At 39.9% G+C, this 27,383-nt stretch overlaps 1 protein-coding gene across 6 annotated transcripts in view; it reads left to right on the top strand.

Moving 5' to 3' along the window:
• The window catches only part of LOC143027089 (vascular endothelial growth factor receptor 1-like), a 269,766-nt gene that overhangs the window by 229,377 nt on the left and 13,006 nt on the right, over window positions 1-27,383 (top strand). For all 6 annotated transcript variants that reach the window (XM_076188039.1, XM_076188042.1, XM_076188038.1 and 3 more), the window contains 3 exons: window positions 8,517-8,644; window positions 20,696-20,815; window positions 23,122-23,333. In XM_076188039.1, the coding sequence (XP_076044154.1) occupies window positions 8,517-8,644; window positions 20,696-20,815; window positions 23,122-23,333 (460 nt within the window). The remainder of the gene's footprint in view (window positions 1-8,516; window positions 8,645-20,695; window positions 20,816-23,121; window positions 23,334-27,383) is intronic.

Raw genomic sequence — 27,383 nt, 5'->3', positions numbered from 1 at the left:
TTTACTATTTGCTAGCTTTGTTTTTTTAGTACTTCTGCTATCATTTGAGACCAAAATTTTATTTTTGATGGTCTATATCATTTTCCTTTAGAGTATTTTACCATTCTATCCAATTCCTCAATTTCTTTGCCCATATCCTCTCCCTCTTCTTGAAGCTCCATCAGAATTACTTTAGCAATCTCTCATCTTTTTCTCTCTGATATCTATATACATCATATTTCTCTTTAATACCATAAATTACAATGAACTTTTTTATCCACTGCCCGACCAAATTTCCTTTTTCCTTAATTACTTTGATTACCGTTTCTTTGTCATTTCCTTCACTTGTTATACTATTTGAAAGTTTTTTTTTTTTTTTTTTTTTTTTTTTTTTTTTTTTTTTTTTTTTTTTTTTTTTTTTTTTTTTTTTTTTTTTTTTTTTTTTTTGTCCCACACTTTCCATTGTTTCTTTATCTCTTGGAGATCAGTCTCCTTGTCTCTCCCACTCTCAGTCACTGCCTGTATTTGCTCCTTCACTTCTTTTTTTTTAAGTTCACGCTCTTGTTTATATCCTCATTTTTCAATCTTTCATTCTCACCCCTGATCATATTCAATTCCTCTTTTCAGTCCGTCAAGCTCCCTGTTGGTCTCTTCATTAGCTTTTTTTTAGTTGAGCTATTTCTCTGTACATTGCCTTGTGCTCACTTTTCAATTCAATTATTTCATCTAATAAATCGGTAATCTCCCTGTTTCTCAAAATATTCTCACACCTAGGCTCTCTATCCATTTCCACCCCCCAACCCAAAATTCCACCTTCTCTTTCAAACCTTTGATAAGATTTGGGGGGTTTCATTCATGCATGATCGTTTGGGAATTATCCCCAGTGGTAATTCCGCCCTACTCATGTCCAGACATATCTTTACTGGTTTGTTTTTCCATGTTTCACTTTTATTTTCTTCCATTTTAAGTAATTAGCACTAAATTGTGTAAAGATGACTCCATTTCGGTCTCTCGAGTTTCACAACTTCCTTCTCGTTTGTAAATACAACTAGTGTTGTTCCAAAATATTCTAGCTACAAAGCACTGCCTAGCACAGCAAAGCTCTTTCCAGTCATCCGACTCCAACCACTGCTTGTACTTACCTAGTTGTATTTTACGGGACGGGAGCTATGCTCGTTATGACCCGTTTTTGTATCTCTCCACGTCCAGTTTATTCTGGTAATCGTGTATAGTTCTGGCATTCACTGTTTCACTGTTCAATTTGTTCCAGACATTGATCACTCTGTATGGGAAACTATTCTTTTTCAGGTCTCTTCTGTAACTGTCTTTCTTAGTTTCTTTTTGTGTCCTCTTGTTTCTCTCTTGTCACATTTTAATAGGTCATCCCTTTCATAATTTTGAAAATGGTCAACAAAGCCTCTTTCCGGTCTCTGCTCGAATGTTGACAACTGTAATTTCTCCAATCTTTGTTCATATGTCAAATTTGATAGTGTGGGTGCCATTTTTGTCGCTGCTCTTTAGATTCTTTCTAATTTCTTTGTGTTCTTCTTTGTGCTAGGTGCCCACATTGATATAGCATATTCTAATTTCAGTCTTATCAATGTAATAATTATTTTCTTAACCATCTCCTCATCCATGTAGTCGAAGGCCACTTTCGTTGATCTTAATAGGTTGTAGGTCTCTCCAAATGACTTATTTACATGTTTGTCAGTTGTATTTTACAGGAAGGGGAGCTATGCTCGTGGTGTCCCGTCTTCATATCTCATTTTATCTAAACTATTTTTAAATTCATGTATTGTTTTTGCACACACCACTTTCTCATCTAGCTTGTTCCAAATGTCTATTACTCTGTGAGGAAAGCTGTTCTTTTTCATATCTCTCATGTATTTACCTAGTTGTATTTTACGGGAAGAGGAGCTATGCTCGTGGTGTCCCATCTTCATATCTCATTTTATCTAAACTATTTTTAAATTCATGTATTGTTTTTGCACACACCACTTTCTTATCTAACTTGTTCCAACTGTCTATTACTCTGTGAGGAAAGCTGTTCTTTTTCAGATCTCTCATGTGTGTGTGTGTGAATGGTATTTTGATGTAGCCCAAAGGGATTTCTCCCCTTTTCTTTTTCTGCATGAGGCTACAGAGAGGGGGGTTCAATGATTGAGTGAAACAGCCTTGCTGTGGATGTGCTGTGTCTTGCTACATTGCATTTCACTCAGGGCAGTTGCCGGATGCAAGGATGACCCGTCATCCACAGGGAGCTGAGATGGGAGGGGTGGGAGTGAAATGGGTGAGAATAGGTACATGCCTCTGACTTAGCTACCTTTCTTATAAGTGGGAAGAAGCTCTCGGTATATAGATAGTATGCATATAGTTTGATTTACTAAAACTTCATATAGTAATTGCTCTCATACATTATCCAGACTATACTGCAGTTGTGTTGTTTGTCTCATCATAGGTGTGAAGTATGGACAGGGAAGCAAAGTAATTGGCAACTCAGGAGAAGAAAATGTTTAGTCTAATAGAATGATAATAGTTTTTTGTTTTTTTTTATATTGAAATTAATTTTATGGATTTGGAAAAGACTTATGGCAAGGTAGACAGGAAGGCACTGTGGGAGGTATTGCTTTTAAAAGTAGTCAAGAGTTTTTATTAGAGTAGTAGTGCCTGTGTTAGAGTTAGAAATGAAGAGAGTGAGTGGTTTGAGGTAAAGGTGGGACTTCGCCAGGGATGTGTCATGTCGCCTTGGCTGTTCAATTTATATGTGTATGGGGTGGTACAAGAGGTAGACACAAGGGTAACAGGCAAGGTATTGGAGATGGTTAAAGAAAAGTGGGAGATAAGCCAGTTTGCTGACAACACTGCACTTATAGCAGGATTGGAGGAGGGATTAAAGAAATTAGTGACAGAGTTTGGGAAGGTGTGTGGAAGAAGGAAATTAAAGATAAATGTGGAGAAAAGTAAGGTGATGAGGTGTACAAAAGGAGTGGATGGCAGCGAATTCGAAGTGAGTATTTATGGAGAAAGAATGGAGGAAGTGGATAGCTTTAGATTTTTGGGTGCAAATGTGGCAGGAAAGGGAGGAGTGGAGGTAGAGGTAGAATGTAGATTGAGAGGTAAAAGTAAGGTGATGAAATGTACAAGGGGAGAAAGTGGCAGCAGAATGGAAGTGAGTATTAAGGGAGAAAGACTGGAAGAAGTGGATTGTTTTAGATACTTAAGTGCAAATATGGCAGGAAAGGGAGGAGTGGAGGTAGAGGTAGAATGTAGATTGAGAGAAGCAAGTAAATGCCTTGGGGGATTAAAAAGTATAATGAGAAATAAACATTTGGGAATGAATGCTAAGAGGAGATTGTATGAAGGTATGATTGTGCCAACAGCACTGTATGGGACAGAAACATGGAACATAACAGAGGAAGAATTAAAATGTGTTTTCAGATTAAGTGCCTGAGAAGTATGGTAAGGGCTACTTGGCTGGATAGAGTGAGAAACGAGGAGGTAAAAACGAGAATGGGAGTAGAAAGGGAGTTGGGAGATAGGGTTGATGAAAGAGTAGTGGGATGGTTTGGACACAGAAAGAATGAGTGAAGAAAGATTAGTATAAGAAGTGTGGAAGGCAGAGGTGGAGGGAGTGAACACCCTTGGGGGAACCAAGGATTGGATGGGTGGGGTGAAAGGGGCATTGGGAAATAGGGGAATGTCTGTTGAGAAAGGAAGGGAGAAGATAGAAGATAGGGGTGAGTGGAGAATGGTTGTGTATGGATGTTGCTGTGATGGGAGTGGATGGGGGATGGGGGGTGAGGGAGCATGTGTGAATGATATATTGATGCAGCTTGAAGGGATTTCTCCGTCTTCTCAATTTCTGCATGAGAGGACAGAGGGGGTAGGGTCGCTGATTAAATGAAGTGGGCTTGCTGTGAATGTGCTGTGTCTTGCTATATTGCTTCTGACCCAGGGCAGTGGATGATATGCAGGAATGACCCGTCATCCAGGAGGAGCCAAAAAAAAGAGGAAGGGAGGGGTGGTGAATGGGAGTGAAGTATGTGGGAATGAAATGTATGGTAATGGATTTACACCTTTCAATGGCTACCTCCCTTGTAAGGGGGAAAAAAGCTTGGTATATGTATGTGTGTGTAAATTTATTTTCCATTCAAGTCATTTAAGGCAATGGAGATTTCTTAGTTTGGGATAGAAGAGACTTACAAGGAACAAGTAAAAAAAAAATCATATCTTTAAAGGATGTCAAGAAACATTGTTTTATACAGATGCACCAACTCCTGGAATAGCTTAGCTAATATAAGCCAAGCTAAAACCATAAGTGAATTCAAAACTAAGGATGACATAGAAAGAGATAGGACCTTATGAGTGTAGCTCCTTCCTTGTATATTACAAATAGGTAAAAACAGTAAGTGAATATATGTATTTGAACAGACAAGTACAATTATATATGTACTTATATACATATATATATATATATATATATATATATATATGGTTGTATATGGATGATGTTGTGATTGTATGAGGAGGAATGGGCGGGGGGGTGGGGTAGTATGCGTGAGTAAATTTTGACACAGCCCGAAGGGATTTCTCCCTGTCCTCTCCTTATATGCAAGAGGGGACGGAGAGGGGGGGGTCGCCGATTAAATGAAGCGGCCTTGCTGTGGATGTGCTGTGTCTTGCGACACTGCTTCTGACCCAGGGCGGTGGGCAGGGTGCAGGGATGATCCGTCATCCAGGAGGTGCTCAGATGAGTGGGAGGGGCGTGGAGTGTATTTAGGGATGAAATGGGTGGGAGTGTTTTTATGCCTTTCCCTTTTTGGCTACCTCCCTTGGAAGGGGGAAAAAGCCTTGGTATATGTATGTATGTATACATATATATATATATATATCAAAGGCTTTTTCCTCTTACAAGAAAGGTAGCCAAAATAAAATGCATATATCCACTCCCACCCATTTCATTCCCACATACTCCACTCCCATCCACCCCCCTCCCTCCCTCTTATCTTGGCTCCTCCTGGATGATGGCTCATTCCTGCATCTCGCCCATTGCCCTGGGTCAGAAACAGTGTCTCAAGACACAGCACATCCACAGCAAGGCTGTTTCATTAAATTGGCAACCCACCCTCTCCACCATCTCATGCAGAAATGGAAAAGAGGCAGGAGAAATCCCTTCAGGCTGCATCAATCTATTTTTCACGCATACTCCTTCACCCCCCATCCCCCACCTACTCCCCCATCATGCATCACAGCTTAATCCATACACAACCATTCTCCATTCACCCCTATCTTCTGTCTTCTCCTGTCCTTCCTCAACAGACATTCCCCTCTTTCCCAATGCCCCTTTTACCCCATCCATCCATCTCATCCTTGGTCGCCCCCTCATGTTCACTCCTTCTACCTCTGCCTTCCACACCTCTTTTACTAATCTTTCTTCACTCATTCTTTCCATGTCTCCAAACCATCCCAATACTCTTTCATCAACCCCTATCTCCCAACTCCCTTTCCACCCCCGTTCTCCTCCTCATCTCCTCGTAACCCCAATCATACTTCTCAGGCAGCTCATCTCAAACACATTCAAACTCCTCCTCTCTTCCTCTTTTCCTCTCTTATGTTCCATGTTTCTGCCCCATACAGTGCTGTCAGCACAATCATACCTTCATACAATCTCCTCTTAGCATCCATTCCCAAATGTTTATTTCTCAATACACTATTTAATCCCCTAAGGCATTACTTGCTTCTCTCAATCTACATTCTACCTCTACCTCCACTCCTCCCTTTCCTGCCATATTTGCACTTAAGTATCTAAAACAATCCACTTCTTCCAGTCTTTCTCCCTTAATACTCACTTCCATTCTGCTGCCACTTTCTCCCCTTGTACATTTCATCACCTTACTTTTACCCACATTTATCTTCAACTTCCTTCTTTCACACACCTTCCCAAACTCTGTCACTAACTTCCTCAATCCCTCCTCTAATCCTGCTAAGAGCACAGTGTTGTCAGCTAACATCAGCAAACAACATATTCATAATCATATCACTCACCACTCCATTAACACACTGAAAGACAACACACTGCTGCATGCCAGACCCCCTGATATCCACCCTTCTGAATCCTCTCTCCCACGAAAGGACAGAGTCCACTTGGCCAGACTGCGGTGCGGTCACCACCCAGCACTTCTAAGCTACCAGAAGAGGCTGGATGACCGCGTTGTGAACAACTGCCCAGGATGTAACACTTCACCCCATACCATACAACACATAATGGAAGACTGCATTATACACAATCATGCACGAAAACAACACAACATACACTCTATAAAGGATTTGTGGGAAAACCCAGTTTCGGCTAGTGCATTCCTTGGGGAGACGGGACTGCTCGGACAGACAGTCTAGGGAACGATAACAACAACAACAACAACAACTGGCTTATCTCCCCTTTTCTTTATTTTCTTTAACCATCTCCAATCCCCAACCCATTACCTTAGCATTTACCTCTCACACCACCCCATCCACATACAAATTGAACAGCCAGAGCAACATAACACATCCCTGGCAAAGTCCCACCTTTACCTCAAACCACTCACTCTCTCCATTTTTTATTCTAACACAAGCTCTACTACTCTCATAAAAACTCTTGACTGCTCTTAAAAGCTTTCCTCCTATCCCATATATCTGCAATACCTCCCACAGTGCCTTCCTGTTTACCCGGTCATAAGCCTTTTTCAAATCCATAAAGGCCCAAAAAACAGCCTTACCTTTTCCTAAAGCTTTCTCACATATCTATCTTACCACAAAAACCTGATCCACATAACTCCTATCTTTCCTAAACCCAAACTATTCCTTAGCAATTACTCCCTCTGTTTCTCTCCTAATCCTCTTAATGAAAACCCTCCCATAAGCCTTCCCAACTACACTTAACAAACTGATCCCTCTGAAACTACTACATTTACACTTGTCCCTTTTCCCTTGTAAATTGGAACTATACAGGCACTCTTCCAGTCCTCTGGCACTCTACCCTCTCTTAAACAAACATTAAATAGTCTCACCAGCCAGTCCACCATCACTGTACCTCCTTTTTTTAGACATTCTGCATGAAACCCATCCAACCCAGGTGTTTAACCTGCTCTCATCATCTTAACAAACTGCCTTCACCTCATCTTTCCTTATTTCTCCTCCATTTTCCTCACTCATCACTGTCATTTTCTTAGCACTTCCCACTGTAACTACCTTTCCCTCCCTATCCTCCTTCACATTAAGCAACTCCCCAAAATACTCTGCCCATCTTCCTCTTACTGCTATCTGCACCTTTTACCTTTTCTTTTCTATTTGATTTGCCTCCTTTTCCTCTCTTAATTTCTTTCCAAAAATCTTTTTATTACTTTCAAATTTTTCTACCATACTCTCAACCCATTTCACATCTGCTCTCCTCTTTACCTCCCTTATCTTATGCTTTACTTCTCTTCTCTTTTCTTTGTACCTCTCATATTATTCTCTCATCCTGTTTTGTAACCAATCTGTAAATGCTCGCTTCTTCTCTCCTACAACCTTCTTTGCTTCCTCATCCCACCATTCACTACCCTTCCTTCTATTTCTTTCCATCCTCCTTGTTCCACACACCATCTTTGCACTCCTTGTGACTCCCTCCCTGAACCATCCCTATTCCTCCTTCACTCCTAGTTCTACTCTATCCCTCACTCCCTCCCACAACTCTCTCAACTTCTTGTATTCCTTCTCCTTTTCTTTCTTATTTAAGCAGTTCACTTTAAGCACCTCCCTACCTTCTCTCCTTTTCCTCTTTCTCCAACTATCCTCCACTCTCAACTTACCTTCCAACAAAATATGATCTGATATTCCCCCAATTTCTCCCCTTAGAACATGTACATCCTTAACTCTTCCTACTATACTCCTGGTTACCACTATATAGTCCATTAATGCTCTATCTATCACCCTTCCCTCCACCTCCACTATTCTCCTGGTTACCACTATATAGTCCATAAATGCTCTGTGTACCACCCTTCCATTCACTACCCTCTCCCATGTGTACTTATGCTTGACTTTCTTCCTAAACACTGTATTTGCTATCATTAACTCTCTATACTCCATCTGGGGTATTGCTTGCATGTTAATGTGTGGTTAAAAGCTGCTAAGTAGCATGCAGAAGATACATTAGGGTCTATATGGGGCACCCCTACAAACCAGAGCCACACATCATTTTGCCTGTGATAGAGGAAATCTCTATTCATAAATAATGATACTTAATTATACTGTGACTGTCCCTCCATTATGCTATCCCCCCACTATTGTTATTGTCCTGTACCATTTCTCTCTGAATATTGATTTTCTCATTTTGCTGAACCCTGTGGAGGGAGAAAAGAATACTGCCACTATGTATTCCTACTTGAGTCGTATAAGGCGACAAAAAACAGGACGGGGATAGGACTAGACATCCTTCTCCTTATTGCCGCAAAGGGGACATTCATAGAAAATATATATGTACACATAATTGATGTGCATATATGTCAACTACTTTGCAGAAAGTAGTGGAGCATCAGATGGATATGTACGTGGAGTGCCTGGTATGGCCACCCCCCTTTGCTCAAAGGATCTCCTATGCTGGGCCTACCAGATTGCTAGGGGTATGGAATACCTCTCCTTCAGGAAGGTAAGGCAACATAGATTAAGATGGAGTGATCAATCAGTCTGTTGCCTGTAGACTCTTGCAGAAGACCCACTGCCTCTTGCTGGGACTACAAGTCACTCAGGAAAAATATATTGTGTTGTTAGTATGGGGCATTGTAGTATGTGTTCTGTAACTTCTGTTATGATGTGAAGGTAGAGGAACAACAGTGGGATTGAAATGTGTTATTAAAGAAAAAAATTCTGAATCAAGAGTCAGAAGAATAAACGAAACCAATTTAAGAGAAAAAAATGAACATCATAAGGAAAGTAATAATTTGTCTTGGCTCTTTGATATATAATTATTCACTATATTTCATTGTCATGTTACCTTTTGCAACAGTTTCCTTATTTTTTTTACCATGTAGACATATATAACAAGTATATATCATTACTCATACACAAATCTCTGTACATCATTGCTTTCCAAACTTATAACAATTATTAGGCTACAAAAACATAACTGAATACAAATCAATGACAGTAAACCCTTAGGGAGGAGGGTCAGACAGTTTATCTGAAAGTTAGATTTCTATCTATCTATATACAGAGCTTTTCCCCTTTATAAGAGAGGTAGCTAAGTCAAAGACATGTACCTATTCCCACCCATTTCATCCCTCCACAACCCTTTCCACCCCTAACATCTCATCTCCTCATAGATGACAGGTCATCCCTTCATCCGCCAACTGCCCTGAGTCAAATGCAATGCAGCAAGACACAGCACATCCACAGCAAGGCCACTTCACTTAATCGGTGGCCTCCCCTCTCTGTCCCCTCATGCAGAACACAAGAAGACAGAGAGAAATCCCTTTGGGCTACATCAAAATATCATTCACGCATAAGTACGCCCTATCCCCCATCCCTCCCTTCCTTGCATAACAGTATCATCCATACACAGTCATTCTCCTCTCATCCCCATCTCCTGCCTTTACCCTTTCTTACTCAACTGACATTACCTTTTTGTTCAATGCCCCCTTCATCCCATCCATCTCATCCCCAGTCATCCCCTCAAGTTAACTACCTCCATCTCTGCCAACCACACCTCTTTTACTAATCTTTCATCACACATTCTCTCCATGTGTCCAAACCATCCCAATAATCTTTCATCAGCCCTATCTGCCATCTCCTTTTCCACTCCCACTCTCCTCCTCATCTCCTCATTTCTCACTCTATCCAATCTTGTAACCCCTACCATACTTCTCAGACATTTCATCTCAAACACATTTAAACTTTTCCTCTCTGCCTCTTTTAAATACCGATGTATAGGGGGTGGCTAAACAAAACAAAATCGAATTTGTATATATTAATTAGCACAACAGATAGAAACGTGCGTACACTTGGAAGGCATGATAGCAACTGCCCACTCAGGGACGCCAACAACTTAGCGCGGGAAAACTCGAGCGAGCGAGCAGAACACTTGGTTCTTACAACATATGTACAGTATACAATAATAATTATACAATATTTCAAGTACACCATTACATTGCTCGGCCACCACCACTTGGTTACCCCACTGAGCAAACGAGAAAAACAATTGACCACAGCAAGACAAAATGGACAACATATACATCTGACTCCACACACACCACAGGGGAATGACAAAAATGTGGAAAGAAATTAGCTCATCAGCACACCCTATACATAAAAATAATACACATACATAATTACTTAACACAAGGAATATATAAATGTACATACACAAAACAATGTAACACATAAAGATACACAAGAACTATATACAAACATATAAAGGAATATAAGAACTAGCGCCAGTTAAACATGAGAAAAAGACAGCAATTGCCAGACGTCCGGGACATGACACTTAATAGCTAACAAGAGGTACACACACAAATCAATACACTTAACAGAGAGAGAGAAAAAAAAGACACAAAGTACAGGGCAAGACAAACAGAAATAACAGCATAAACACTGTACATATTCTGTTATGAAGACACAGGATACGGGTCAAGACAAACATAATTAACAACATAAACAATATACATATTCACTTATGAAGACACAGGACCCCTTGAACGGAGATTATAATTATGAGAGGCTAATACAGGAATAGTTTGTACTGGGGACATTGGGGGAGGCTGGGTAAATGCAGGGATAGGCACTTGAGTGACCTTAAGTCTGTCCACATGCACCACTTCGCTTAGTCCCTGTGAAGGATCAAAGACCCTGAATTTGTTGGGTTGCAACTTCTCAATAACCAAAACGGGGGCCAGTAAATTTACAGCTTAACTTAGATTGGCGGTCAGGTATGCTCTTATACACATGATCACCAACAACGATGGTTACAGGCTTTGCACGAATATGTTGGTGCTTCAACATTTCAGCCTTGGAAACATCAAGTTTTTCTTTCACAGAGTTATAAATGGCATGCAACGTGTGACTCTGGAGTTGACTATAGTCATCAAAATTGTAGAGGGGATGAGCAGGGCTGTCAATCACATCATAAGGGAGCCGTTTTTCAACTCCATAGATGACATAATGAGGTGTTTTGCCTGTAGAAACATTAATGGTGCTATTATTACAAGCACTGACATGGGGGAGCCAATCTTCCCAAGATTCATGAAAGCCACCAGGAACTTGTCTGAGTATATCTAGAATCTTCCTATTCATCCTCTCTACAAGACTATTGGACACCGGATGGTAAGCAGTCACGAATGTTTGTGTGATGCCGTAACGTTCACAAATACTTGCCAAAACCTCGTTCCTAAATTCAGTACCATTGTCACTTAGGAGCACTGAAGGAGTACTTTATGGACACAAAACATGAGAAACTAAAGCATGGGCTACAACTGGTGCAGACTTGTTATGTAAGGGAGCTAATATTACAAAACGACTAAAGTGGTCCACACACACAAGGACATACACAGAACCTTGAGTGTTACAAGGCAGTTGCAAAGGTCTATAGCCTCAGTCTGAAAAGGGCGAGAAGGGGTAGGGTACTCTAAGATGGGAGCAGTGCGCGTAGAACCTTTGTTCTGGGCACAAGAACTACACTGGGCTACATGAGAGGTAATGTCTAGTCGCATTTTAGGTCAATACTTCTTACGTGCCATAGCCAGAGTTTTGTCATGACCTGGGTGACCAGCCTGAGGGGCATCATGAGCAAGGGACAAAACAACGGGAACTAGAGACTCAGGGATCACTAGCTGTGCCACATCCTGCTCAAACACTTCCACATTACAAATGAGAACCTTGTCCTGCAAGGAAAATTGGGACAGAGGTACTGGTAAAGCTGGTAAGGTGGTATCATCACCAGACTCCAAAGCATAAATGACAGCAGACCAAACAGGGTCTTCACGCTGGGCTTTGGCCAGATCCTTCAGGGAGAAGTTGTCAATTACTGTAACAGCAGCAACAGGGATGTTACGTGAAAGTGCATCAGCAACGTTGTTTGCACGCCCTGGGATATGTTTAAGGGTTGGATTGAATTCCTCAATCGTGAGGAACCATCTGGCTAGGCGGCCTGAAAGATTTTTGCCCTTGAAAAGCTGAGTGACAGCAGTGTGGTCCGTGTAGACTGTAATAGGATATCCAAAAATGATATCACGGAAATGCTTTAAAGCTCACACCACTGCCAGGGCTTCTAAATGAGTAACAGTAATGGGACTCTGGCGACTAGCATATGCAATAACATGAGGTCTACATCCATCTACTTGTTGCATGAGTACAGCTCCAATGCCTGTACCAGAAGCATCTGTACAAATAGTAAAGGGGAGACTATAATCTGGGAAGGCTAACACAGGCACTTCAGTAAGGGCAAGTTTCAAGGAATCAAAATTTTCATGATGAACATCACGCCACTGGAAGGAAGTCCTTCTTGAGGAGGCGAGTGAGAGGGGAAGCAATTGAAGCAAAGTCTTTAATGAATGCACTATAGTATCCTGCAAGTCCAAGGAAGGAACGTACATGTTCAACTGACTTCGGTATAGGGAAGTCCCTCACCGCCTTGATTTTATCACCTGTGGTGTGGATACCATGTTTGTCCACAAACCCAGGAATTGGATACTAGACTTGAAAAAGGAACACTTGGGTAAATTGAGTTTCAACCCAGCTTCAGCAAAACGTTGCAAGACCATGGACAACTTAGTAAAGTGGCTTTCCACATCTTTGGAAACTAGAATTAAATCATCCAGGTAAACAAAAAGTCCATCCCCCACTAACCCATGAAATATGGAGTTAACCAAGCACTGGCAAGTCAAGGGAGCATTCCGCAAACCCATGGGGCAACGAACCCATTCATAATGTCTACTGGGAGTCGAGAAGGCCGTGACTTTACGAGACTTCTCCTCCAAGGGTATCTGCCAAAAACTGGCTTTTAAATCTAAGGTGGTGAATACCATATTACCATTGCCAATGGACTGAAGAAGGTCGCTTAAGACAGGCAGAGGATAATGGTCAGGAACAGTGACCTCATTAACCCGCCTATAGTCTATAACTGGACGAAAATATCCGTCTTTCTTAGGCACCAGGAGAAGAGGTGAGTTCCATTCCAAGTGGGACTCCTGTACAACGCCTTCACGCAACAAGTCGTCAACCAAGGATTGAGCTATAAGCCGACGAGAGTGAGGTAACCTATAAGAGGGGATGTAAACAGGACGAGCACCTGGCTGAAGATCAATTCTATGAACTACACGATCTATAACACCTAATGGATCACCAGGCAAAGCCAAAGATTGACAGTGGGTGACTAACAGTTCAATGAGATGAGGCATCTCCCCAGGAAAATCAATCTCGCCTACAAATGTGGCAAACTCAGAAGCTAAGTGAGCAGGGTCACGTGTTGGAGGAGACTGTAGTACAGAAGCTGCTATGATAGGTGAGTCCTGGAAAGCAACAATGTCAACCACATCAAAGGAGCCTTAGTGGCTGCCAGGAGAGAGGGCAATAGGAACAGCCGTGACATTTGTTACCATCGCAGTGGTAACATGATCCTCGCGAATAGTGGAAAGAGTTCCTTCTAATGCAAGGCGATGAATACGAACAGAGTCAGGCAGAGAGAGAACATCAGACCCTATTGGGGCACCTGAAACGCAACCCGGAACTCGAACTGAACTTGAAGGTCCAATAAGATGCTCCCCTATAACAACAGCAGCACAAAGAAAAGTAGGGTTAAAACGCTTAGAAACTGGTGAGGGCAAATGTGCAGACTGGTCAAGCACAGGAGAATCACAAATGGAAACTGGCCTATCTGATGCAGGGATAACAAAATTGCAGAAAGTCACTACACAGCAACTAGGAGAAATATCTATGCCATGAGCTGTAAGAGCATCAATACCCAAGAGACAGTCACACATAAGGGCAATACCAGAAACAACAACGAAAGTGACATGGAAAACTGTAGCATGCAAGGGAAACTGTAAGGGAAGACAAACAGACCCAAGAACAGGCAAGGGAGAACCTTGCACAGAATGCAAATGATTACAAAAGGGAGATAAAGGGAGATTGTACAATTCCCAGAGAGCAAAATAAGCCTTTCTACTTATGAGACTACATTCTGCACCAGTATCTACAGTGATCGAAATAGGCGTATCCCTTGTAAGAAATTGAAAGGTAAGTAATCGGGAAGACTCAACATACTAAGGGGACGATTTGAGACCGAACATTACTGGTCAAATCTTTGGGTTGTGAAACAGGCGCTGGGGAAAATGGGACTCACAAGGCTGATGAGAAGTCTCATCTCTAAGTTTCAAAACCTTGAAACATTGATCAGTCGAGTGTTTACAATGACCATGGATATGGCAGTAACTGAGTTTATCCTGTGGCTCTACTCTAGAAAGGTTATGTGTCATATTAGAAGAAACATTAGATACACTCCTGTGAACAGGGAAATGTCTTGACTTGTGTACCTTGCGCCTACGGCGGTAACAAAAATTTGTTCTTACAACATATGTACAGTATACAATAATAACTATACAATATTTCAAGTACACCATTACACCAAGTCTCTGCCCCATCCAATACCATCAGCACAATCACCCCTTCATACATTCTCCTCTTTGCATCTATTCCTAGTTGCCTATTTCTCATAACACTTTTTATTCCTTCAAGGCATTTACTTGCTTCTCTCAATCTATAATTTACCTCCACCTCCCTTCATTGTTCATTTGGTCAACTTTCAGGCACTGAGGGCTGAATGTAAATTGATCTGCAAAGGATTAGCTGACCAGCCATTTGCTGCACTTTGCAGCAAGTGGTTGGATGAAATAAGAGTAGTTTAGTTTACAGAAGGTTTACTGCACTCATTTCTTCACCACTACATGCTGATGTTTATCACATGCTAACATTCAGTATTGCACTAATATCATGCTATTACTTCTCATTATATAACATCACTGTTTTGATCATAACCACATGCTACCACTTCCCATGCATCACTGACACAAAGAGACACAGATATGGCGCCATAAAACACATCCTAGCAAGAGCCATAATTGCTTGCCATCCTAAATGGTAATGCCTATTGGTGTTAAATTCAACCAGTTAGTAAGTTATCTTAGATTAGATGAATTTGTCTACATCTTACATAAGTTTCCAGTTACGAGAGAATTACAAGCCAGTGGAGGAGGAGTATACAACTCAGGCACCCTATGACTAAAGTTGTAGGTCACATAAACTTTCTTCACACAAAAATAAAGTGGATGGATTGTGTGAAGCCAGGTAAATAGGAATAGGGTAGGCTTATAGATATAACAAACTGGCACTTGCCACTGACACTGGTGTTGTGTGCCCCTGATATAAAAGGAAGGGACGCGGGCATTGGCATCTTTGACTCCCTCGCTTGCACTCTGTTCATATCCTCTAACTTAGTGTAAGTTATAACCTATATTTTTATATCATGTAAATTAAATTGTTTTGCACCTCACCCTTTCTTTTGTCCTTGTGAAGTGATAAAATCCCTTTAAAAGGCAAATAATCATACTAGCTACTAAACTGAAGGAACTGTTCAAATCATGGCTGAGATTTGATATATCAACTCAAATACAGAGGCTCTGTGACGCATAAATGGGGGCATTCTGTCTGGGATAAATTTTCTTCTTCACTGTATGAAATAATTGGTGTGTGTAAAATACTCGAGGGGAAACAGAAAAAAGTAAAGAAGTTAGGTCTCCGAGTGAATTGAAACCATGATCGATCATAAAACAGAAGTGTGTCCACCATATTTGCGTACAAATCAAAAGAAAGAATGGCTCAGTCAAACAGTTTGAGTAGTATCAGCAATAATTTAGACTTTGAGTGATATCTTTTTAATTTTTCCAAATTCCATCATGCTACATTTTTTAATGGTGAATTCCACTTCCCACTTCTGACTCCATTCCCAAACCCTGTTCAGATCTCTCTGTAATGAGTAACAGTCTGTTTCAGTAGTCACTTTTTTACAATTTTGCATTATCTGCAAAGAAGCTCATGTGACATTACACATTTTTCAAGTCATTAGGTATCTTTCCAAAGAAGGAAAGATACCTAATAACTGGAAAAATGCTAACATTGTACCAATATATAAAGGAGGAAACAAGGAAGAACCCACCAACTATAGGCCAGTATCACTAACAAGCACTATAGCCAAAATTTGTGAGAAAATCATCAAGAATAGATGTGTAAAACATCTGGAAGACAACAACATAATAAACCCAAGACAATTTAGGTTCAGACAAGGAAGATCATGCACCACAAACTTAATATGCTTATACTCAAGACTAATAGAGTTCAAGAAAGAAATGGATGGGCTGATTGTGCCTTCCTAGACTTGCAAAAAGTTTTTGACAAAGTACCACACAGAAAATTACTAAAAAAAAAACTGGAACACATAGGAGGAATACAAGGGAACCTATTAAAATGGATGGAGGACTTCCTGACGGATAGAAAGATGAGAGTAGTGCTCAGAGAAAAATATTCAGATTGGAAAGAGGTGATCAGTGGAGTACTGCAAGGATCTGTATTGGCACCAGTAATGTTTGCTATTTATGTGAATAACATAGACAAGGATGTGAATTGTTACATGAGCTTCTTTGCAGACGATGCCAAACTGTTAAGGAAAGTAGAAACTGATAAGGACTGTGAAGCACTGCAGGAAGACCTGAATAAGGTATGGAACTGGAGTCAGAAATGGAAGTGGACTTTAATACTAAGAAGTGTAGCATAATGGGGTTTGGAAAAAGCAAAAACAGAATATCAGGAAAATATACAATTGGAACCAAGGAGGTAAAGAAGGTAGGATCCGAAAAATATTTGGGGGTACTGTAATTATCACAAACGACTTGTCCTATGATAAACAGATTAACAAAATTGTTGGGGAGACTTACAACTTGCTAAGATCAATAATAGTGGCATTTGCATACTTGGACAAAGACATGATAAAAAAAATATTGGTTACATTGATAAGGCCTAGACTAGAGTATGCGGCGACATTGTGGTCACCCAGCACCAAAAAGAATATAAAGAAAATAGAAAGAATCCAGAGAGCAGCAACTAAAATGGCACCTGCACTTGCAAACCTATCATATGAGGAGAGATTGGCTAAACTGGAGTTACCAACACTGGAGCAAAGAAGAGAGAGAGGTGACCTACTGACCATCTACAGAATCATGAAAGGCACAGAGATACTTGATAGAGAGGACTTACTAAACTGGGACAAGAGAAACACAAGAGGACATGGAAAGAAAATAAAAAAACATAGCTACAGAAGAGAACTGAAGAAAAACAGTTTTCCACATAAAGTATTGGACAATTGGAACAAACTGGATAATGAAATAGTATGCACAAAAACCATTCATGAGTTTAAAAGCAAACTAGACACGGCGAGATACAAAGGCGGGACACCACGAGTATAGCTCCCCTTCCCGCAAAATACAACTAGGTAAATAAATACACCCTCGTCCATGTCACTCACATAAATGCCAAACATTATTGGAGTCAGCACTGATCCTTGTGGGACTCCACTAATTATGTCTTCCTAAGTAGAAGTCTTATCTCTGAGCACTACCCTCATTTTTCTTCCATGCAAAAAGTCCTCCATCAATTTCAATAGTTTACCTTGTCTCCTTCCTATGGTTTCCAGTTTTCTTAATATTTTTTTGTGAGGGATTTTATCAAAAGCTTTTTTATATCTAGGAATGCACAATCATCCCATCCGTCCCTTTCTTGTATGTCTAATAGTCTTGAGTAAAGACAGATCAAATTTACGGTACATGACCTTCCCTGTCTAAATCCAAATAGTCTCAGATTTAGGATCTTGTTCTCCAGATGTTTTATCCATCTACTTTTTATAACTTTTTCACAGATTTTAGCTACAGTGCTTGTAAGGGAAACAAGTCTGTAATTTGTTGGGCCTTCCTTATTTCCTCCTTTATAAATTGGTATGATATCAGCATTTTTCCAGGCTTGTGGCATTTTTCCTTCTTTGAGCAAGCAACTTATTATATTGTATATTTTGTCTACTAGTTCTTCTTTACATTCTTTTAATATCCAATTTGCTATTCTACCCAGGCCGTGCAATTTCCTAACATCAAGGTTTGTTATTTGATCCATTATTTCTTTCCATGTTACTATTATTTCCTTCATGGAGGGGGGGGGATTTAACTTTTCTTTCTTCAACCCTTTGTTGTATTTATTCTCTAGTGAAAACCAACTTGAAGTGTTTGCACATAACTTCAGCCATTTTGGTATCATCTGTGTATTCTGTGTTCCTTTGGCATAGTTTTACTATTTCCTGTTTGTTTTTAGTTTCCCATTTACATATCTATAGAATAGCTTTGGTATCACTAGCAGGAGAGATACATGAAGAAGTCATAAGTGCTCCTCTGCAAATATGCCGAGATATTTTCCACATGCCCCACTGTTACTCAAGCAATATCACACAACGTCGTCTTAGAAGATGGAACCAAGCCGGTGAGGCAGACATTCCACAGATTGTTACCCCAGAAGAAGAGGATCATAGAGAAGGAAGTGAAGCAGCGTATGAATCAAGGATTAGTGAAACCTAGTACCTAAGCCCGGAGGTGAGTGGAGATTATGTGTTGATTACAGGAAGGTGAATGCCATCATGAAGGTGGACCCTTACCCTCTCCCCAGGATAGACGACCTTATCAAGGAAATCACTGCTGCAAAGTTTCTGTCAAAATTGGACTTAATGAAGGGATATCATCAGATCCCTCTTACACTCAAAGCTACCAAGATATCTGCTTTTGTTACCCCACACAGGCACTTTCAGTACAAAGTGACCCCAACTGGAATGAAAAATAGTGGAGCATCCTATCAGCACCTTGTAAATTGGCTAGTCAAGGGATTGCCAGGTGTTAGAGCATACTCAAATGATATAGTTATATTCTCTGATACATGGAGTGATCACATGCACAGGTTGAAGGATTTACTTAACAGACTAAAACAAGCCCAGCTTACCATAAACCTGAAGGAGAGTGCCTTTGGGAGGAAAACCATTGACTATATAGGGCATCAAGTAGCCCAGAATTGTATCATGCTGTTAGAAGCCAGAGTGAAGGACATCATGGAGTTCCAGGTCCCAGAGATGAAGCAAGGTGTTAGAAGATTCATGGGCATGCTTGGATTCTATTGGAGGTACTGTCCAAACCTTGCAGAGGTAGCTGCTCCTTTAACCCGCATGCTCTCGTATAATCATTTCAGGTGGGATGAAGGAGCTGATGTAGTCATTGAGGAATGTAAAAAGCTCCTCTCAGATTGTCCTGTTTTTATAGCCCCAGATTATAGTAAGAATTTTTATCTGTTTTGTGATGCCAGTCATGTAGCAGTGGGTGCTATGCTTGCTCAGGAAAAGTATAGTGTCATGAGGCCCATCTCATTCATGTCTCAAATCCTCAAGGATTATCAAAGGGAGTATTCTACCATTGAAAGGGAGGCCCTCAGCCTCATGTTAGCTTTGAAGAAATTCCAGATTTTTCTTGACAAAAAGGTGATCATCCTGAGTGACAATAACCCCTTGAAATATATCATAGGTGGAAAAACAAAAAATGACAGATTGGTCAGATCGGCATTAGCACTCCAGGGATATGATTTAAGTATTCAACACATCCTGGGAAAACAAAATGTTGTAGCTGACACCTAGCCATGTCCTAATACAAAGTGTTCAAGCCTTACATCACAGGCTTAAACATTTTTATCTGAGGAAGGGAGATATGTTCCATAATATGTCACTGACACAAACCATAGGCCACATCCTAGCAAGAGCCATAATTGCTCGCCATCCTAAATGACAATACCAATTGGTGTTAAATTCAACCAATTAGTAGGTTATCTTAAATTAGATGATAAGATTTAAACTTGAATTTGGCTGTACCTTACATAAATTTCCAGTTATATGAGACTTACAAGCCAGCAGTAGAGGAGTACACAACTCAGGCACCCTACAACTAAGGTCATAAGTCACCAAAAGAATGATGACAAAGAAGTAGCATCCTTATTATTTTTAAAGGTGTTCTGTTACTCTGTATAATTAGAAATGGATAATTTGTAAACCTTCTTCACACAAAAATAAAGAAGTGGATAGATTGTGTGAAGCCAGGTAAATAGGAATAGGATAGGTTTATAGGTATAACAAACTGGTACTTGCCACTGGCACTGGTGTTGTGTGCCCCTTGTATAAAAGGAAGGGATGCAGGCATTGGCATCTCTGGCTCCCTCACTTGCACTCACTTCATACCCTCTTAGTGTAAGTTATAACCTATATTTTTATAACATGTAAATTAAGTAGTTTTGCACCTCACCCTTTCTTTTGTCATTGTGAAATGAGAAAATCCCTTTAAAAGGCAAATAATCATACTAGCTACTCGACTGAAGGAACTGTTCAAGTCATGGCTGAGATTTGATACATCAACTCAAATACAGAGGCTAGTCCATGACATCTCACCACATCCATCTTATGTTGTCATAAACTGTAAACCAGTTCTTATATCATCATCTCATATTGCCATTCATACTCCCCATTTATCATCCTCATTAGTTCTCTTAATTCTTCTTCAGTCCTACCACTCACAAACTTAATTGACAGGTATTGCATGGAGACCTTGCTGCAAGGAATATTCTGCTGGATGAGAACCACATTGTTAAAATTTCTGATTTTGGCTTGGCAAAAGACATCTACAAGAATGATTATTTTAAACAGAGTGAGGTAAGTAGTTTTTTTTTTCTTAATAATAGTTATTTCAGTTTGGGAATTAGCTTTTTAGAGGACAGTGATGATGATACTCTCATCTTAATTTATAATTCTTATTTCAGTGTTGCCATTAATACAGTGGAGACAAGTATGACCCTGCATCCACAGGGAATTAAAATGAGAGGGAAACAATGGGTGGGAGTGGGTGCATGCATTGACTGGCTATCTTCTTTATAAGGAGGAAGAAACCCTTGATATATAGATAGATAGGTCTTTAATTGCCAAATTAATCTATTTCTGAAGCATTTCAATAAATTGCATGTAACATATAAGTGGTTGAAGGGATAGAAAAAGTTAAGAAGAAAGTACTTGATGAGAAAAAATCAGTATTGACAGATTCACAGTGGAAATGCACATTAGTCTCAAGTATTGAGCAATCTAATGTGGATCTGGAGTCATTAAAATGTTAAGGACACCTGTTAACCCTAAATGGATGTTTTTTATTTTTTATTTTGTCATGCCTAATTGTTTTTGCTCTGGCTAGCACCAAACTTATTTGATCAGGTAGATGGGGAACATGGATGGTCCTTCATCCATGAGGAGCTATGGTAAAAGGGAAACAGATGGGTGATGGATAAGTTGGGGGTGGGGGTGCATACCTTGGCTGGCTACCTCTTTTGAGAATTAGATGAGGAATTTTGATATATAGATAGATTGATATTGGAAAACTTTAGCATTCATAGGTCAAAGGATACATACAGTATTTGAAATTCTAATTTAAGTGGAGCTGGAATTTCAGGAGTTGCAAAGCCTAGATGTTATACTGGACCTCAAGTATGTTCAAAACTTTTTGTGGTTGTAAGCTGTGTACTTAGGGGAGAGAGATGTGCTAATAAATGTAGACTTACAGTATGCAACTCAAGAAATTTTTCAAAATGTACTCTCCTGTACATATTTGTCCTCCTAAATATCTTCCAGGGATGCACCCTATCATAAGATTACCATTATTATATTTTTGTTACATTGGATAGCCGCTGACGATCTGTGTAGCTGATTGCTCAAAATTGCAGACCTTTTTTTCCTCATTGTTCAATGTGGAACAGAAGTTTCCGATATTCATCTGTGAACCAGTATCTGCAGATTTCGAGGTCTCTTACTTCTTCTTCAGCTAGGTGGTGATAGTAAATATTCTAATCATCTTGGTGTATATGTTCACAAGTGAGAATGACCTTACCTTAACGACACCAAAATTAAAATATACGTATTCACTAAGGCCACTAATAATGGGACTGTCATGAATGCCAGGGGCGAATGCTGCAGCAATTACAAAAAAAAATGTTGTTGCTGCATTTGCCAAAAGAGCCATCACACACTGCAGCACCTGGCAAGATACTCACAATGAACTTGAATGCATTAGGCAACTCTTAACCAACAACGGGTTTCCCGATGCCATTATAGAACATGGTATTCACTGTACAATGGAGAGCTTCCTTGAAGGTTTGTCAAAAAATGACAATTTGGAAATTATCAACATATTATATAAGATGTTTTATAATGAACACAGCAAAAAAGAGGAAAAGGCTATTTGCAGAATAGTTCAAAATGGAGTTATCCCAGCACACAATATTAAGATAAACTTAGTCTGCTATTACAGACCAAATAAAACTGTCACTCATTGTGAACAATACAGCTAACTCCAGAGAACAGAGTGAAAACAATGTAGTGTATAAACACTCATGCCAGTCAGGGAATTGTGCATCCCTTCAAAATACTTACATTGGATTCACCAGAACTTCTCTGGAAAAAAGACACATCACAAAAGACCACAAACAGCAGATTTAAGATATAGTACTTCAATCATTTACCATACAAATGATCACCACAGACTACAAATAGCAGAAGCTGTTTTAATTGAAAAACTCAAACCACCTTTAAATACATAGCAGAATCAATTGATACTTCCCTCAAAAAAACAGACTAGAACACCATAGTGATGTTTGATCATAACAGTTATGGACGAAAAACCACAGCCCACTTGGTAAGGTCATTTTCACTTGTGAACATATAGACCAAGAGGATTAAAATATTTATTATTACCACCCAGCTGAAGAAGAGGTAAGAGACCTCGAAATCTGCAGATACTGGTTCACAGATGAATATTGGAAACTTCTGTTCCCCATTGAACAATGAGGAAAAAAGGTCTTCCCCAATTTTGAGTGATCAGCTACACAGATCGTCAGAACATTAGCAGCTATCCAATTAAACAAAAATTGTATCAGAGAGGAGATTACTCCAAGAACATTATTATATTTTCATTGCAGGGACATCTTCCAGTCAAATGGCTTTCTATTGAAGCCATTCGTGACCGCATATTCTCCACTCAGAGTGATGTATGGTCCTATGGAGTCGTGCTTTGGGAGATATTCAGCTTAGGGCAGACCCCTTACCCAGGCTTAGAATTTGATATGGAGTTTTTACGAAACCTCGAGAAGGGTATGAGGATGGAACAACCTCCCTATGCTACCTATGAACTGTAAGTGTATGACTTAACATTTTATGAAGTCATCTGGTTGATTTTTTGGTGGAAGGTAAGTTGAGAGTGAAGGATAGATGGAGAAAGAGGAAAAGGACAGAAGGTAGAGATGTGCTAAGAGTAAACTGCTTAAATGAGAAAGAAAAGGGGAAGGAGTACAAGAAGAAGCTGAGTGAAGAGTGGGAGGGAGCAAAGGATAGAGTAGAACTAGAAGTGGAAGCAAAATGGGGATGTTTAAAGGAGGGAGTCACAAGATGTGCAAAGAAGGTGTGCGGAACAAGGAGGATGGGAGGGAATAGAAGGAAGGCTAGGGAGTGGTAGGATGAGGAAGCAAAGAAGTTATTTGGAAATTCATTAACAAAAGTGAATAATGTAAAGGATCTCGATGTAATTATCAGTAACATTCTCAAATTATCCAAGCAGTGTATTTCAGCCTCTGAGAAAGCAAATAAGATTTTAGGACTGATTGCACAATCTTTTGACTTCAAAAGTCCATCTGTCATTAACAAGCTATATAAATTGTTAATTCGTTCACATTTGGAATATGCTGTTTTTGTATGGTCACTGAATCTCATTAAAGACATTGACAGATTGGAAAAAGTACAACGGCAAGCCACAAAACTGATTCCAAATATCAAAAATAGATCATATGAAAATTGACTAAAACATATGAATCTGTTTTCCCTAAAAAAATGTTGACTCAGAGGTGACTTGATACAGGCTTTTAAGATTCTAAAGGGAACTGACAACATCAAAAGTGACAAAATGATCACACTGAATGAGAATCAGACGAGAAACAATGGTCTCAAACTGGCAGGAAATAGATTTCATTTAGAAGTGGGTAGAAACAACTTCACCAACCATGTAGTTATTGAATAGAAGAGACTTTGTGCAGAGGCAGTGCAATGTAGTTCAGTTTGAAGCTTAAGAATCATTTAGACAAACACCTAAGCAAGATACTGTAATGACTGTCATTTATTTTATATTATTTATTTGTTTTATCATTTGTCTGATTATTATTATTTGCTTGATTCACATTTATTATTAGATATATGTTAATCTATTATTATATACTATTTACCTGTTTGTTATTTAACTATACCTATGCATTTATCTATTTATTTTATTTACTACTTATATTATTATATTTTTTATTTATTTATTTATTTATCATTATTATAATTTTTTCACATCCACCCTAGTTATGGACCAAAAGGTCTCCTGTCAGCATGCTCTACCTTTGTAATCCTTTAAGAAGAAACAAGCATTCACAGATTGGTTGCAAAATAAGATGTGAGAATCGTAAGAGAGGTACAAAGAAAAGAGAAGAGAAGTAAAGCATAAGATAAAGGAGGCAAAAAAGGAGAGCAGATGTGAAATGGGGTTAGAGCATGACAGAAAATATTGAAAGTAATAAAAAGATGTTTTGGAACAAAATTAAGAGAGGAAGAGGAGGCGAATCAAGTAGAGAAGAAAAGGTAAAAGGTGCAGGTGGAGAAATGATAATAAAAGAGACAGCAGTTAGAGGAAGATGGGCAGAGTATTTTAGGGAGTTGCTAAATGTGAAGGAGGATAGGGAGGGAAAGGTAGTTGCATAGGGAAGCACTAAGAAATGACAGTGATAAATGAGGAAAATTGAGGAGAAATAAGGAAAGATGAGGTGAAAGCAGTTATTAAAATGACAAGGATGTATTTTTGGCCTTTATGTATTTGGAAAAGGCTTATGATAGAGTAGAAATGAAGGTACTGTGGGAGGTATTGCAGATATATGGGATAGGAGAAAAGCTTTTAAGAGCAGTCAAGAGTTTTTACAAGATTAGTAGAGCATGTGTTAGAATTAGAGACAGAGAGTATGGCGTAACAGATTACTCTGCTGCGCATAGGGGGTTAGCGTAACGAGTGCCCTCTTTTCTGGATTACGTAACGTAAACAACGCGGGGGGTTAAGGATCCACGGAGTGCTCGTCGCTAACGTTTATTGGCAATAGAAAACACGACTTTCTCATCTTCACACAACAGGTGCTGCCATTGAAACTATGGCGGCAAACAGTAATTGGGAGGAAGAGTAGAAGTAGTAGATGAAAAAACTGTAAAACAATCCAGAGCGACGCTCGTTACTAACAGCTTTTATACAGAATTACAAATAATCTGAACATGAAATACGAGCAGCTTAAGGCTAAATTCATTATGACATACAAGAAACGATATACCAGATCTAAAACTAAATTCGGCTCAAATACTCACTGAGTAGGCCGCGAAGGGAGCGGGTATACAACTGAAGGCGTTCCAAACCACACTGGCTGGAGGTGTGACGTGACATCACACCACAGCAACCGGTTCTTACACACCTTCTTAAGTCTAATTCTTAAAGTGAACATTGTACAAATAATGAGATGTTATCTTGCAGCACAGCTTGCAGACAACTTACAAGGTAGGATTTTCGAGCAGAAAAGGCCTCTGCTCGAAATATACTTAAAATTAAAACATTACAAAAAACACAATTGAAAACCTCTTCCGAGGGGAAACGAGCCTTACGACAAAAAATATGTAAACATGGGGATACACGGACGTATAAAAAAGCCCCGTTACCTCTTGTAACGGCACAGAGAGAATGAGTGGTTTGAGGTAAAGGTAGGAGCTTACCAGTGATGTGTGATGTCACCATGACTGTTCAATTTATACATGGATGGGGTTCTGCGAGAAGTTGGAGATGGTAAAAGAAAATGGAAAAAAGAGGGAGATAAGTCAGTTGTTGTTTGCTGACGACACTGTGCTTGTAGCAAGATCAGAGAAGGGATTAAGGAAGTTAGTGATGGTGTTTGGGAGAGTGTGTGAAAGAAGAAAGTTGAAGATAAATGTGGGTAAAAGTAAGGAGATGAGATGTACAAAGTAAGAGGATGGCAGCAAATTGGAAGTGAGTATTAAGGGAGACTGGAGGAAGTGGATACCTTTAGATACTTGGGTGAGAATGTGGCAGGAAAGGGAGGAGTGGGGGTGGAGATAGAATGTAGATTGAGACAAGCAAGTAAGTACTTTGGAGGATTAAAAAGTGCAATGAGAAATAGACATTTGGGAATGGGTGCTAAGAAGAGATTGTATGAAGGAGTGATTGTGCCAACAGCACTGTATAGGGCAGAAACATGGAACATAAGAGAGGAGTTTCAATGTCTTTGAGATGAAATGCCTTAGAAGTATGATAGGGGTTACTAGGCTGGATAGAGTGAGAAATGAGGAGGTAAGGAGAACAGGGGTAGAAAGGGAGTTGGGAGATAGGGTTGATGAAAGAGTATTGGGATGGTTTGACACATGGAAAGAATGAGTGAAGAAAGATTAGAAAAAGAGGTGTGGAAGGCAGAGGTTGAAGGAGTAAACATGAGGGGGCATCCTAGGATGAGATGGATGGATGGGGTAAAAGGGGCATTGGGAAAGAGAGGAATGTCTGTTGAGGAAGGATGGGAGAGGACAGAAGATAGGGGTGAATGGAGAAGGGTTGTGTATGGATGATGCTGTGATGCATGAGGGGGAGTGGGTGAGGGAGTATGTATGAGAAATAAATTGATGCAGCCCGAAGGGATTTCTCTCCATCTTCTAATTTTCTGCATGAGGGGACAGAGAGGGGGGGTTCCCGAATTAATGAAATGGCCTTGCTGTGGATGCACTGTGTCTTGTGACACTGCTTCTGACCCAGGGCAGTGGATAAGATGCAGGGATGAACCCATCATCCAGGAGGTGCCAAGATAGAGGGAAGGGAGAGGGTGGAGGGGAGTGGAGTATGTAGAGGATGGAATGGGTGGGAGTGGTTTCTATACCTTTTTCTTTTGGCTACCTCCCATGTAAGGGGGGAAAAAGCCTTTGGTATATGTATGTATGTACGTCTTATTCCATTTAACTAGCACTGCAGAGATTTAATTTTGGACAACCACGATTTCTCCCCTCCCATTCAATACAAACCAGGTGTTTGTGTGTGTGTATTTACCTAGTTGTATTTACCTAGTTGTATTTTACGGGAAGGGGAGCCATGCTCGTGGGGTCCCGTCTTCATATCTCATTT

This window comes from Oratosquilla oratoria, chromosome 7 (genome assembly GCF_046742065.1).
Source record: "Oratosquilla oratoria isolate Oo_2021 chromosome 7, ASM4674206v1, whole genome shotgun sequence".
Taxonomy (NCBI): domain Eukaryota; kingdom Metazoa; phylum Arthropoda; class Malacostraca; order Stomatopoda; family Squillidae; genus Oratosquilla; species Oratosquilla oratoria.
This window is presented reverse-complemented; position numbering and strand designations above follow the sequence as displayed.